At 39.8% G+C, this 13,395-nt stretch overlaps 1 protein-coding gene across 1 annotated transcript in view; it reads right to left on the reverse strand.

Moving 5' to 3' along the window:
• The window catches only part of LOC149781944 (cell surface hyaluronidase-like), a 49,897-nt gene extending 38,280 nt beyond the window's left edge, over positions 1-11,617 (reverse strand). The window contains exon 1 of the mRNA XM_089935039.1: positions 11,579-11,617. Within this exon, the coding sequence (XP_089791165.1) occupies positions 11,579-11,617 (39 nt within the window). The remainder of the gene's footprint in view (positions 1-11,578) is intronic.
• Between the last annotated feature and the right edge of the window lie 1,778 nt (positions 11,618-13,395).

Here is a 13,395-nt window from a genome sequence, read left to right on the forward strand (position 1 = left end):
AAGGGGATCCTTAAGGGTTACCGGCCATGAAAAACACGCAAATGTTAATAAACGGTATCAATAATTTGTACTCATGGAAACCTTACTTAGATAATTTTGAATTCGATGCCGCTTATAAAGTTTTGAAATATGACCCATTTCTAACAGCAGAGAAAATTTGAAGAAAATTCGTCGAGCCGGTTTCGAGAAACTCGAGACTAAATAAAGGAAGTCGAGCAGATCACATGCCGTAAGATTATATACATGTGAGCCATTAGTCCCCTCTTTATAAGTCTTGACATGAATCCTCCATGGATATTTTATCTCTAGGAGATAGAGTCCACCTGCGAAGAAAGTCCTGACGAATTTCGTGCAGATGAAACAGCAAAATAATGGGCTCCTTAGGGGCTACCGGCCATGAAAAACACGCAAATGTTAATAACGGTATCAATAGTTTGCACTCATGTAAACCTTACTTAGAGAATTTTGATTTCGATGCCGCTGATACTGTTTTGAAATAAGATCACTTTCTAACAGCAGAGAAAATTTAAAGAAAATTCGTCGAGCCGATTTCGAGAAACTTGAGACTAAATAAAGGAAGTCGAGCAGATCCCATGCCGTAAGATTATATACATGTGAGCCATTAGTCCCCTCTTTTTAAGTCTTGACATGAATCCTCCATGGATATTTTATCTCTAGGAGATAGAGTCCACCTGCGAAGAAAGTCCTGACGAATTTCGTGCAGACGACGTGGATCCGGTATCTTGAATTTTGGCTAAGTTATTTTAGACAACTTTGTTGTCTTTTTTATTTGAATTCCCTATGTTTTCGAAGTCTTATGTGAAATTGACAAACAGTTTCTACAACGTCAACAAAAGTGGAAATCTTTTCTTCAAATCCTACCCAGGAACAATAAGATCTTTAAAATAGATGAATTGATTCAACTTTCCAGAAAATACGATCATTCTGAGGTAAAGGCTTCCTTAACGAAACAAGAAATAAGAAATATTTTGGTCCAGCATTTGGCAGAAAATAATTTTTTGGATAAAAATGCTTTGGTTTCAATCAGTATGTCTGTATCAGACTCTGACATAAAAGTGAAGGAATTAAAATTAAAGTACAATATGGAATTGGAGTTGAGGAAGCTGGAGCTTCAGAAAGAAGAAAGAGAAAAACAAACGCAATTACAAGCGGGACAAAGAGAAAGAAAGACAAATGCAGTTACAAGAAAGAACAAATGCAGTTACAGTTGCAGTTAGGCGTGAGTAAGTGTAAGAATAGGGGTTCCTCTAAATTCCTTACTCGAAAAGGTTTAATCTATAGGGAATACTCTATACTTGATAGGAAGTTCTTGCAACTAGTGATCCCCCATAAATCCAGGTCGCATGTACTCGAGGTCGCGCAGGAGTCGAGTATGGCGGGTCATTTAGGCATGAAGAAAACAACAGAGAGGGTATTAAGAGAATTTTATTGGCCTGGTGTCATTAGCCACGTAGCGCGATTCTGTCGCTTGTGCGAAGTTTGCCAGAAAATTGTCCCTAAGGGCAGGGTAACTAGAGTACCGTTAGGTCAAATGCCATTGATAGATAATCCGTTTAGAAGAGTGGCCGTTGACATTGTGGGACCTATATTTCTACATACAGATCAGATAAACCGGTAGATTGCACTACCAGATACCCCGAAGCCATAGCTTTGCCATGGATTGAAACCGAACGTGTATCCGAAGCGCTCGAGCATATGTTCAGCAGGGTCGGAGTGCCCGAAGAGGTTCTTACGGATTGTGGAGCGCAATTCACCTCAGATCTCATGGCAGAAATTAGAAGGTTGTTGTCCCTTAAACAGTTGCGCACGACACCCTACCACCCTATGTGTAATGGGTTCGTAGAGAAATTAAACGGGACGCTGAAGCAAATGTTGCGACGGAACAAACTTAAAGACCTAATAGCGTTTCCTACCTTAAATAAAATCAGCATGCTTTTTATTTCTTCTATGTTTTCTAATTTCATGGTGTTTGTGTTCGTAATCTATCATTATACATGTTTTTGTCTTGTAGTTGTTGTCTAATGTTGTAAAGCGCTTAGTACAGATTAGGCGCTATACAAAGTCCTCATTTGTATTATTAGTATGTGTGCGGAAAGACCTAAGGATTGGGATAGGTATCTGAACGCAATTCTGTTCGCGTATCGCGACGTTCCTCATGAAAGCTTAGGCTTCTCCGCGTTTCAACTATTGTACTGTAGGAAAGTTCGTGGTCCTATGCGCATTTTACGCGAACTGTGGTGAGACGAAGTCGCGGACGAAGAAGTCAAGACTACTTACCATTACGCAGTAGACCTGCGCGAACGATTAGAGAGTACATGTCGAATGACCCAAGACAAACTCGCGAAGTTTGGTCGTAGGTACGCAAAGTACTACAACCGAGGAACGCGGAGTAAAACGTTTGATGTAGGCAATCAAGTGTTCGTGCTTCTGCTAACGAATAAAATTAAGCTGCTATTCCAATGGAAATGGCCATACAAAGTCAAACAGGTGAAAGGCGAAATGGACTATATCATTGACGTGGAGGGTAAGTTCAAGATATTTCACGTCAATATGCTTAAACTCTACCTAGAAAGACCTAGACAAACAATAGATAAAGGGGTCTTGAATGTAGAATGCGTAGCGGTAATAAAGGATAAGTCGTGTGACGAATCGGAATCGTCTCCAGGACAGAAATGCCCCTTAAATACCCCATTGACGTAGGAAAAGAAGGTATTGACCAGATCAATGTATGCCCGGATGTATCAGTGGGTCAGCGTACACAGATGTTGGAGGTTTTGTCCCAATACCCTAACGTGTTTACGGACAAACCGGGCTCTACTGGATTGATTCAACACGAGATCAAGTTGAATACCTCTGAGCCGATCAGGATTAAATGATATCCAAGACCCTTTAATGCGCGGGAGACAATCAACGAAGAAGTGGGGAAAATGTTAGACAAGGAAGCGATCGAACCTTACAGTTCCCCGTACTCGTCCCCTGTTGTGTTAGTCAGAAAGAAAGACGGGAAGAGCCGTTTTTGCATTGATTTTCGACAATAGAAAAAAATCACCGTGTTCGACGTAGAACCAATGCCAGATATGGAAAGTTTATTTTCGAACTTGGCAGGTCATAAATACATTCCCAAATTAGACCTTACCAAAGGATACTGGCAGATACCAATCGCTGTAATGCCCGGGAGTTAACGGCATTCGCGAATCCGAAAGGTCTTTATTAATTTAAAGTTTGCCTTTCGGTTTAGTCAACGCCGTTTCGTCATGTGTTCGTCTCATGCGCAAGATATTAATCGGTATGGAAAACGTCGACAGTTTTGTAGATGATATCTTTGTTTATACACATACATGGGATGAACATGTTAAGGTATTATGGGATCTGTTCGATAGACTTCACACTGCAAATATTACAGCTAAGCCCACCCAAATGTAGTATAGGGTATTTTAGCCTAGAGTGTTTGGAACATCTCGTGAGTGGATTAGGTCAGTTGAAACCTCACCCAGAGAAAATAGGAGCAATCAAAGATGCACCAAGAATAGAAACTAAAAAAACAAGTACGATCTTTGCTAGGTTTGAGTGGGTTTTACAGGAAATGTGTCCCCAATTTTGCGGCTATTGCTAGCCCATTAACAGACTTGACTAGGAAAGGGCAACCAAATAAAGTTCCCTGGGGTGTGTGTCAGGAAAAAGCATTTAATGCTTTAAAACAGACACTGTAAGTGCACCAATCTTAAAGTTGCCAGAACTAAACAAAACTTCTGTGCTGAGGACTGATGCGTCCGATACGGGTTTTGGGGCTGTTTTGATACAGGAGGAAGAGGGAATGAAAATGCCCATTGCTTATGCAAGTAGGAAATTGCTCCCTAGGGAGCGAAACTACTTCGAAATTAAGGAGTGCCTAGCCTTAGTATAGGGGATAGGAAAATTCCATACGTACCTTTTCGGGGGGGGGGGGGAGCTTACCTTACAAACGGACCATGAGCCGCTCTTATACTTGAACAAAGCAAAGGTCGCAATGCAAGATTGGTGCGTTGGGCGTTGTCTTTGCAACCGCATAGTTTCCGGATCGAGGCGATTCGAGGATCGGAAAATGTGGGTGCTGAGTTTTAAAGTAGGGTGTAGTTAGCAGATCATTTTCGTTCACTATTCAAATTGGAAGTGTTAACAATTGTTTATGTTCACATTCCGTGATTTTTCTAAAAGTGTTACCACTTTTTTTTTTTTTGGGGGGGGGAGGTTCTGTCACGGAATTAAATTCATTTATTTATTGAATACATGTACTCCGGTTTCGTTTTTTGTTACAACGATACCAGAGGATGATTTATGTATATTGTGTCGTATTTCGAAATAGTAAGTTCGGTTCATCCCATGCCGCACGTGCGAAGTGCTCTCGATGGGACGAACCAATGCATATAATGCACAGACTATGTTTGTGTATAAATACTTTACCGTACGTAAGTTTCTTAACAATACCAAATAGTCTTGTCAGCAGTCAGTCTGCTTCAAAAACGTGCACATCTTCAGCTGTCGAGGTATGTAAGTTTATTAATTTCTAGTTTATAAGCTATAAATACTGTATTACCACGTTTAGTTTTTAATCTTTGCTATGAAGCTTTGGTTTACGCAGTATAATGCACATATTTCTATTCTCGTTTTCTACTTAGCAAGGGATTTATATTAGCAATGACAAGCTACATTTTTTTTTCAAAAAACTGTTTAATATAGTAGGATTCTTATTGAGCAAGATTTGGTTTATTTTTGAACCTATCATTTTGTAATTATTGTGCTGATAATGTAATCTATATAACTTACCGTGTATAACGTCATTGCGTTATTATGTCCGTGTCCTGTATAGTACACGGTATTGGATATGTTTTCAGCTGTCTGTGTCTGTGACCGGAGTGTCTGTGTCTCTCTCTGTAACCAGAGTGTCTGTGTCTGGAGTGACCAGAGTGTCTGTGTCTGGAGTGACCGGAGTGTCTGTGTCTGGAGTGACCGGAGTGTCTGTGACTGGAGTGACTGGTGTGTCTGTGTCTGTCTGTGACCGGAGTGTCTGTATCTGGAGTGACTAGAATGTCTGTGTCTGGAGTGACCGAAGTGTTTGTGTCTGGAGTGACCAGAGTGTCTAACGTCCGGGGTGTCCTAAGTGTCTACTGTCCGGGGTGTCCGGAGTATCTACTGTCCGGGGTTTCCGGAGTGTCTAATGTCCGAGTTTTCCGGAGTGTCTAATGTTTGGAGGGTCTAATCTTCGGAGTGTTCCGAGTGTTTCGATGTGTTCCGAGTTTCCAGAGTCTGTAGCAGCTGTGAAGCTGAACTGTAGCAGCCGTGGAGCTGAAACAAAGTGTACTGATGACGGAGTGTGTCTCCGTATATGTAATTTGTTAGCCGTGGGCTAATTTTCGGGTTCGTAAAACCCAGTTTATCTTTCGGAACTGTAAAGAAAAGTTGTATATCTGTCCCTCTTTTTAATCACCATAATCTCGCTACCTGAGTGAATGCATTTTACTACTTGAGTAAAATTTTACATCGTTTACTACCTGAGTAAACTCTATCCATCGTTTCATTGCCAAATCGTTGTGAACCATTCACCCCTTGTCTTTGTATTTGCTGATGAAGCGAAATCAAGTTGGTTACTTATTCCTTATTCCTTATTCCCGATTCAATAAAGAATAAGTAACCAGTTACCCATTGAATAAGGAATAAGTAACCAGTTACTTATTCCCGATTCAAATATTTTCACATACATTTTAATACTTATTCCTTATTCACACAGGTTTTTTTATTATTATTTATTCATTATTCCCAATTCAGTGTGTAATTGGATAACATTTAGTTAATGCAGATGAAAGCTTTTTAGGGCATGCAATGGTGTAATTCTAACCGTATTGGAGAGTGCTATATGAAGCTAAATATAGACAGATCACGGACTATATGTAGGAATCGTTTAGGATATTGATAGGAATACGTGTTTTGTAATGTGTTTTGTAATTTGATATAGGATTAATGAGTTGTTTTAGGCATTTGGGTCGTGTCTTGTGTTGCATAGCGATAAGTATTAGTATTCGGGTTCGAAAAGCTTACTAATGACTCAAGTAAAAGGGAAACCACTAAAAACCATACAAGTTTGAACTTGGAGATTTCTCGTGTGTGGTCGTCATGTCCTTAGAGGAGAATTATGTGGAGTATTTACGAGTTTAAGAAGCCTTCAGTTGACTTGAATATTGTCTTGAAGTCCTTGGAACTGGGGAACTTAGCATACTTGTAACCGATTTCCAGAAATTGGGGTTATAAGGGGAGTGGAGGACAGGTAAAGCACATGACGCAAGAAGATGATATCTTACTTATACAGTTTGGTCGTTAAGTATCATCTTTAAAGAGACTTGACAAGGACCCTTCTTGAGATGTTATCTCTAGAAGATCAGTGTATTAACGAAAGAAGTCTTGAGAAATTTCGTTGAGCCGATTTTGAGAAATCAGCTAGATGACGGAGGTCTCGTACGACACATACCGTAAGATTATAACATAGACCCTTCTTTGACATTTTATCTCTAGGGGATAGAGATCCGTCTACGAAAAATGTCCTGACGAATTTCGTCGAGAAGAAACAGCATAATAAGGGACGCCCTATGGGAATCTGGTATTACCCCACCCCCACCCCCGATAGTTTGTACTAATTGAACACCTGCTAAGAGGATTTTGATTTCAACGTTTCCTTCATATTATCTAACTAGGTACACGTTCTAAAAGTTTTTTTTTATATAAAAAATTCGTCGCGGCGATTTCGAGAAATCTACTGCTGGATGAAAGTCGATTAAGACACGTGCCGTGAAAACATTAGATATTTATACCGTATTGACATGGAACCTTCTTTTATATTTTATCTCATGGGGATAGTCAACTCTCGAACGAAGTCCTGACGAATTTCGTCGATAGCAACCGCAATATAAGGTGCGCCCGACGGGTACCAGGTATGAAAAAACATGCACAGATTAATAGACTGAATCAAAGAGTTTGTAAAAACTGAACTTCTGATTAGAGGATTTTGATTTCAACACCTGTTGAACAGTACGAAAGTAGTGATCCGTTCTAACAGTAAGAAAATTAGAAGAAAAAGAACTATTTTCCAGCCTATTTCTAGAACATCGCGACTAGATAAAGCAATCAGAACTCTACAGATGCTGTAAGATTATATCTTACGTTTCCATTTGAGTCATTACGTCCCCTCTTTATTAGGTTTTTACATGGATCCATCTTTGATATTTTAATCCTAGGGTATAAAGTCCACTAACCAAGGACGTCCTGACATTTCGTCGAGAGAAAACAGCGAAATAAGGGCGCATCATGGTGTAACAAGATAATCGGGTGGACTTTTCGGATTCACAACAGAACACTTTTGACGATGATATAACTACAAGGTTTAATAATGAATGACTTTCATGAGCAATTAATTATGAATATGTGCGTGTATATATAATCCGAATATTGGATTTAATTAACATAAGAACGCACAGACTTGATGAGAAATACAACAAAAAAATAATTTAGCAAATACAAAGACAAGGGGTGAATGGTTCACAACGATTTGGCAATGAAACGATGGATATAGTTTACTTAGGTAGTAAACGATGTAAAATTTTACTCAAGTAGTAAAATGCATTCACTCAGGTAGCGAAATTATGGTGATAAAAAGGAGGGACAGATATACAACTTATCTTTACAGTCCCGATAGATACACTTGGTTTTACGAAATCCAAAATTAGCCAACGGCTAACAAATTACATGTACGGAGACACACTCCGTCATCAGCACCCTTTGTTTCAGCTCCACGGCTGCTACAGTTCAGCTACACAGCTGCTGCAGACTCTGGACACTCGGAACACTGCGAAACACTCGGAACACTCCGAACATTAGACCCTCCGGACACCCGGACGTTAGATACTCCGGACACCCCGGACAGTAGACACTCCGGTCACTCCAGGCACAAACACTCCGGTCACTCCAGACACAAGCACTCCGGTCACTCCAGGCACAAACACTCCGGTCACTCCAGACACAGACACTCTGGTCACAGACAGAGACACAGACACTCAGGTCTCTCCAGACACAGACACTCTGGTCACTCCAGACACAGACACTCTGGCCACTCCAGACACAGACACTCTGGTCACAGAGAGAGACACAGACACCCCGGTCACAACACAGACAGCTGAAAATATATCCAATACCGTGTACTATACAGGACACGGGCTTAATAACGCAATGACGTCATACACGGTAAGTTATATAGATTACATTATCAGAACAATAATTACAAAATAACAGGTTCAAAAATAAACCTAATCTTGCTCGACAAGAATCCTACTATATTAAACAGTTTTTTGAAACAAATGTAGCTTGTCATTGCTAAAATAAATCCCTTGCTAAGTAGAAAACGAGAATAGAAATATGCGTATTGTACTGCGTAAACCAAAGCTATATAGCAAAGATTAAAAGATAAACGTGGTAATACAGTAGTTATAGCTTATAAACTAGAAATTAATAAACTTACATACCTCGACAGCTGAAGATGTGCACGTTTTTGAAGCAGACTGACTGCTGACAAGACTATTCCGTATTGTAAAGAATATTACGTACGGTGAAGTATTTATACACAAACATAGTCTGTGCATTATATGCATTGGTTCGTCCCATCGAGAGCACTTCGCACGTGCGGCATGGGATGAACCGAACTTACTATTTCGAAATACGACACAATATACATAAATCATCCTCTGGTATCGTTGTAACAAAAAACGAAACCGGAGTACATGTATTCAATAAATAAATGAATTTAATTCCGTGACAGAACCTCCCCGCCCCCCCAAAAAAAAGTGGTAACACTTTTAGAAAAATCACGGAATGTGAACATAAACAATTGTTAAAACTTCCAATTTGAATACTGAACGAAAATGATCTGCTAACTACACCCTACTTAAAAAATCAGCACCCACATTTTCCGATCCTCGAATCGCCTCGATCAGGAAACTATGCGGTTGCAAAGACAACGCCCAACGCACCAATCTTGCATTGGCGACCTTTGCTTTGTTCAAGTATAAGAGCGGCTGATGGTCCGTTTGTAAGGTAAACTCCCTCCCGAAAAGGTACGTATGGAATTTTCCTATCCCCTATACTAAGGCTAGGCACTCCTTCTCAATTACGAAGTAGTTTTGCTCCCTAGGGAGCAATTTCCTACTTGCATAAGCAATGGGCAATTTCATCCCCTCTTGCTCCTGTAGCAAACAGCCCCAAGACCCGTATCGGACGCATCAGTCCTCAGCACAAACGTTTTGTTCAATTCTGGCAACTTTAACATTGGTGTACTTGCCAGTTTCTGTTTTAAAGCATTAAATGCTTTTTTCCTGGCACATAACTCAGGGAACTTTATTCTGTTGCCCTTTCCTAGTCAAGGCTGTTAATGGGCTGGCAATAGCCGCAGAATTGGGGACACATTTCCTGTAAAACCCAATCAAACCTAGGAAAGATCGTACTTGTTTTTTAGTTTTTGGTCTAGGTGTATCTTTGATTGCTCCTATTTTCTCTGGGTGAGGTTTCAACTGACCTAATCCACTCACGAGATGTTCCAAACACTCTAGGCTAAAATACCCTGTACTTTATTTGGGTGGGCTTAGCTCTAAGATTTGCATTATGAAGTCTTTCGAACAGATCCCGTAATACCTTAACATGTTCATCCCATGTATGTGTATAAACAAAGATATCATCTACAAACTGTCGACGTTTTCCATACCGTTTAATAGTTTGCACATGAGACGAACGCATGACGCACCGGCGTTGACTAAACCGAAAGGCATAACTTTAAATTGATAAAGACTTTTCGAATTCGCGAATGCCGTTAACTCCCGGGCATTACAGCGATTGGTATCTGCCACTATCCGTTGGTAAAGTCTAATTTGGGAATGTATTTATGACCTGCCAAGTTCGAAAACAAACTTTCCATCTCTGGCATTGGTTCTGCGTCGAACACGGTGATTTTGTTCTATTGCCGAAAATCAATGCAAAAACGGTTCTTCCCGTCTTTCTTTCTGACTAACACAACAGGGGACGAGTACCGGGAACTGGAAGGTTCGATCACTTCCTTGTCTAACATTTTTCCCACTTCTTCGTTGATTGTCTCTCGCGCATTAAAGGGTATTGGATATTCTTTAATCCTGATCGGCTCAGAGGTATTCAACTTGATCTCGTGTTGAATCAATCCAGTAGAGCCCGGTTTGTCCGTAAACACGTCAGGGTATTGGGACAAAACCTCCAATATCTGTGTACGCTGACCCACTGATAAATCCGGGCATACATTGATCTGGTCAAGACCTTCTTTCCCTACGTCAATGGGGTATTCAAGGGGCATTTCTGTCCTGGAGACGATTCCAATTCGTCACACGACTTATCCTTTATCACCGCTACGCATATTACGTTCAAGACCCCTTTATCTATTGTTTGTCTAGGTCTTTCTAGGTAGAGTTTAAGCATATTGACGTGAAATATCTTGTACGTACCCTCCACGGCAATGATATAGTCCATTTCGCCTTTCACCTGTTTGACTTCGTATGGTCATATCCATTGGAATAGCAGCTTATTTTTATTCGTTGGGAGAAGCACGAACACTTGATTGCCTACATCAAACGTTTTACTTCGCGTTCCTCGGTTGTAGTACTTCACGTACCTACAACTAGATTTCGCGAGTTTGTCTTGCGTCACGAAGTGTCCTACAGTACAATAGTTCTAACGCGGAGAAGCCTAAGGTTTCACTAGGAACCTCACGATACGCGAACAGAATTGCGTTCAGATACCTATCACAATCCTTAGGTCTTTCCGCACGCATACTAATAATAAAAATGAGGACTTTGTATAGCGCCTAATCTTTACTAAGCGCTTTACAACATTAGACAACACCTACAAGATAAAAAAAGAGACATATATAATGATAAGATTACGAACACAAACACCATGAAATTAGGAAAAATAGAAGAAACAAAAACATGCTGAGTTTATTTAAGGTAGGAAACATTATTAGGTCTTTAAGTTTGTTCCGTCGCAACATTTGCTTCAACGTCCCGTTGAATTTCTCGACCAACCCATTGCACATAGGGTGGTAGGGTGTCGTGCGCAACTGTTTAAGGGACAACAACCTTCTAATTTCTGCCATGAGATCTGAGGTGAATTGCGCTCCACAATCCGTAAGAACCTCTTCGGGCACTCCGACCCTGCTGAACATGTCCTCGAGCGCTTCGGATACACGTTCGGTTTCAATCCATGGCAAAGCTATGGCTTCGGGGTATCTGGTAGCGCAATCTATCAGCGTCAAGATGTGTCGATTTTTCCGATCTGTATGTGGAAATATAGGTCCCACAATGTCAAAGGCCACTCTTTTAAACGGAGTATCTATCAATGGCATTTGACCTAACGGTACTCTAGTTACCCTGCCCTTAGATACAGTTTTCTGGCAAACTTCGCACGAGCGACAGATCCGCGCTACGTCGCTATTGACACCAGGCCAATACAATTCTCTTAATACCATCTCTGTTGTTTTCTTCATACCTAAAGGACCCGCCATACTCGACTCCTGCGCGACCTCGAGTACATGCGACCTGGATTTATGGGGTATCACTAGTTGCAAGAACTTCATATCAAGTATAGAGTATTCCCTATACATTAAACCTTTTCGAGTAAGGAATTTAGAGGAACCCCCGTTCTTACTCTTCCTCACGGTACCCGATAATGCTTTCTTCGCGTTTGCACGTAGAGACGCGTCGTATTTTTGCTCATTCTGAAATTCTTCGTGGGAGATATCTGTAATGGCTTCCGGTAATTTTAATTTGTGTAAAGGTTTGTTATCTTCCTTTACCTGAGCCCTAGTTTGCACTGCTTGGATGATCGGGAATCGGAAGTCTGACAGGTCGGGAACCTAGATCCTTGTACATTGCCAATCGTAAGTTCATAGATCGGGTTGGCTGTGCACAATGCTTCCATGTTTTCGGTCTCTCTTATATTGTAACTGCATTTGTTCTTTCTTGTAACTGCATTTGTCTTTCTTTCTCTTTTTCCCGCTTCTACTTGCGTTTGTTTTTCTCTTTCTTCTTTCTGAAGCTCCAGCTTCCTCAACTCCAATTCCATATTGTACTTTAATTCTAGTTCCTTCACTTTTATGTCAGAGTCTGATACAGACTTACTGATTGAAACCAAAGAATTTTTATCCAAAAAATTCTTTTCTGCCAAATGCTGAACCAAAATATTTCTTATTTCTTGTTTCGTTAAGGAAGCCTTTACCTCAGAAATATCGTATTTTCTGGAAAGTTGAATCAATTCATCTTTTTTTAAAGATGTTATTGTTCCTGGGTAGGATTTGAAAAAAAGAATTTCCACTTTTGTTCACGTTGTAGGAAATGTTTGTCAATTCCACACAAGACTTCAAAAACATAGAGAATTCAAATAAAAAAGACAACGAAGTTTTCTAAAATATCTTAGCCAAAATTCAAAATCCCGGATGAGCCCCCAATTCTTATGTTACACATATAGGCTCGAATAAACAGCATCGCAAGATAAAGTGAAAACAACAAGCTTTGAAAAATTGAACAAATAATTTATTTCCCTGGGAAAATGCTGTAAAAATAAAAGAATAAGAACTTACGGTTTTAAGAATCAAAGCCAAAAAACAAACTCCAAGAATAATCCACGAATAAAAGTTTAGAAGTCCTAATAATAAAATGTTCTAATGATTTCAAGTCGAGTCCCGACGAAAAATCCAAGATGGAAGGCGATGACGTATGCTGTATTCTGTTCAATGTTGTTGTCTACATTTCCTTGTAGAAACACAAGAAATAATCCTCCGGTTTTTGAAATCCCAAAAATATTTTTACAAAATGTTTTATTTCAAGAATTCTGTATGAGCACAACAAATATTTCCAGAGAAACGAATTAATCTTTTAGAATTCAAATAATCTGAAGAAAAATTCACATATAATTCACAAACTGGCTACAACAGAAAGGAAACGACTTGACATCAAGCGTTTTAAAGTCCAGACTGTGAGACTGAACTCTAAGCATCACTTTTAAATCTAAGTAATGCGCAATTTTGGAAATGTCTAATTGCAAAATAGATGATCACGTGATCATGTTTATATATATAATATCACGTAGCCCCTGGATCCTTATTACTCCGAGAATAAAAGTTGTTTATTATTCCCACAATAAAAATAAATAAAAAAAAGAACTTGTTCGCGTGACTGTTACTAATTTTGAATTAAGGTCGAGAACCAGGTCAGCTTTATGTTTACAAAAATGAAGAGTCAAGGTCAAACTATTTTCTGGACAAAATACTAGTTCCTAGTAAAC

Source organism: Sinohyriopsis cumingii, chromosome 15, assembly GCF_028554795.1.
Source record: "Sinohyriopsis cumingii isolate HCF-2022 chromosome 15, ASM2855479v2, whole genome shotgun sequence".
NCBI lineage: Eukaryota > Metazoa > Mollusca > Bivalvia > Unionida > Unionidae > Sinohyriopsis > Sinohyriopsis cumingii.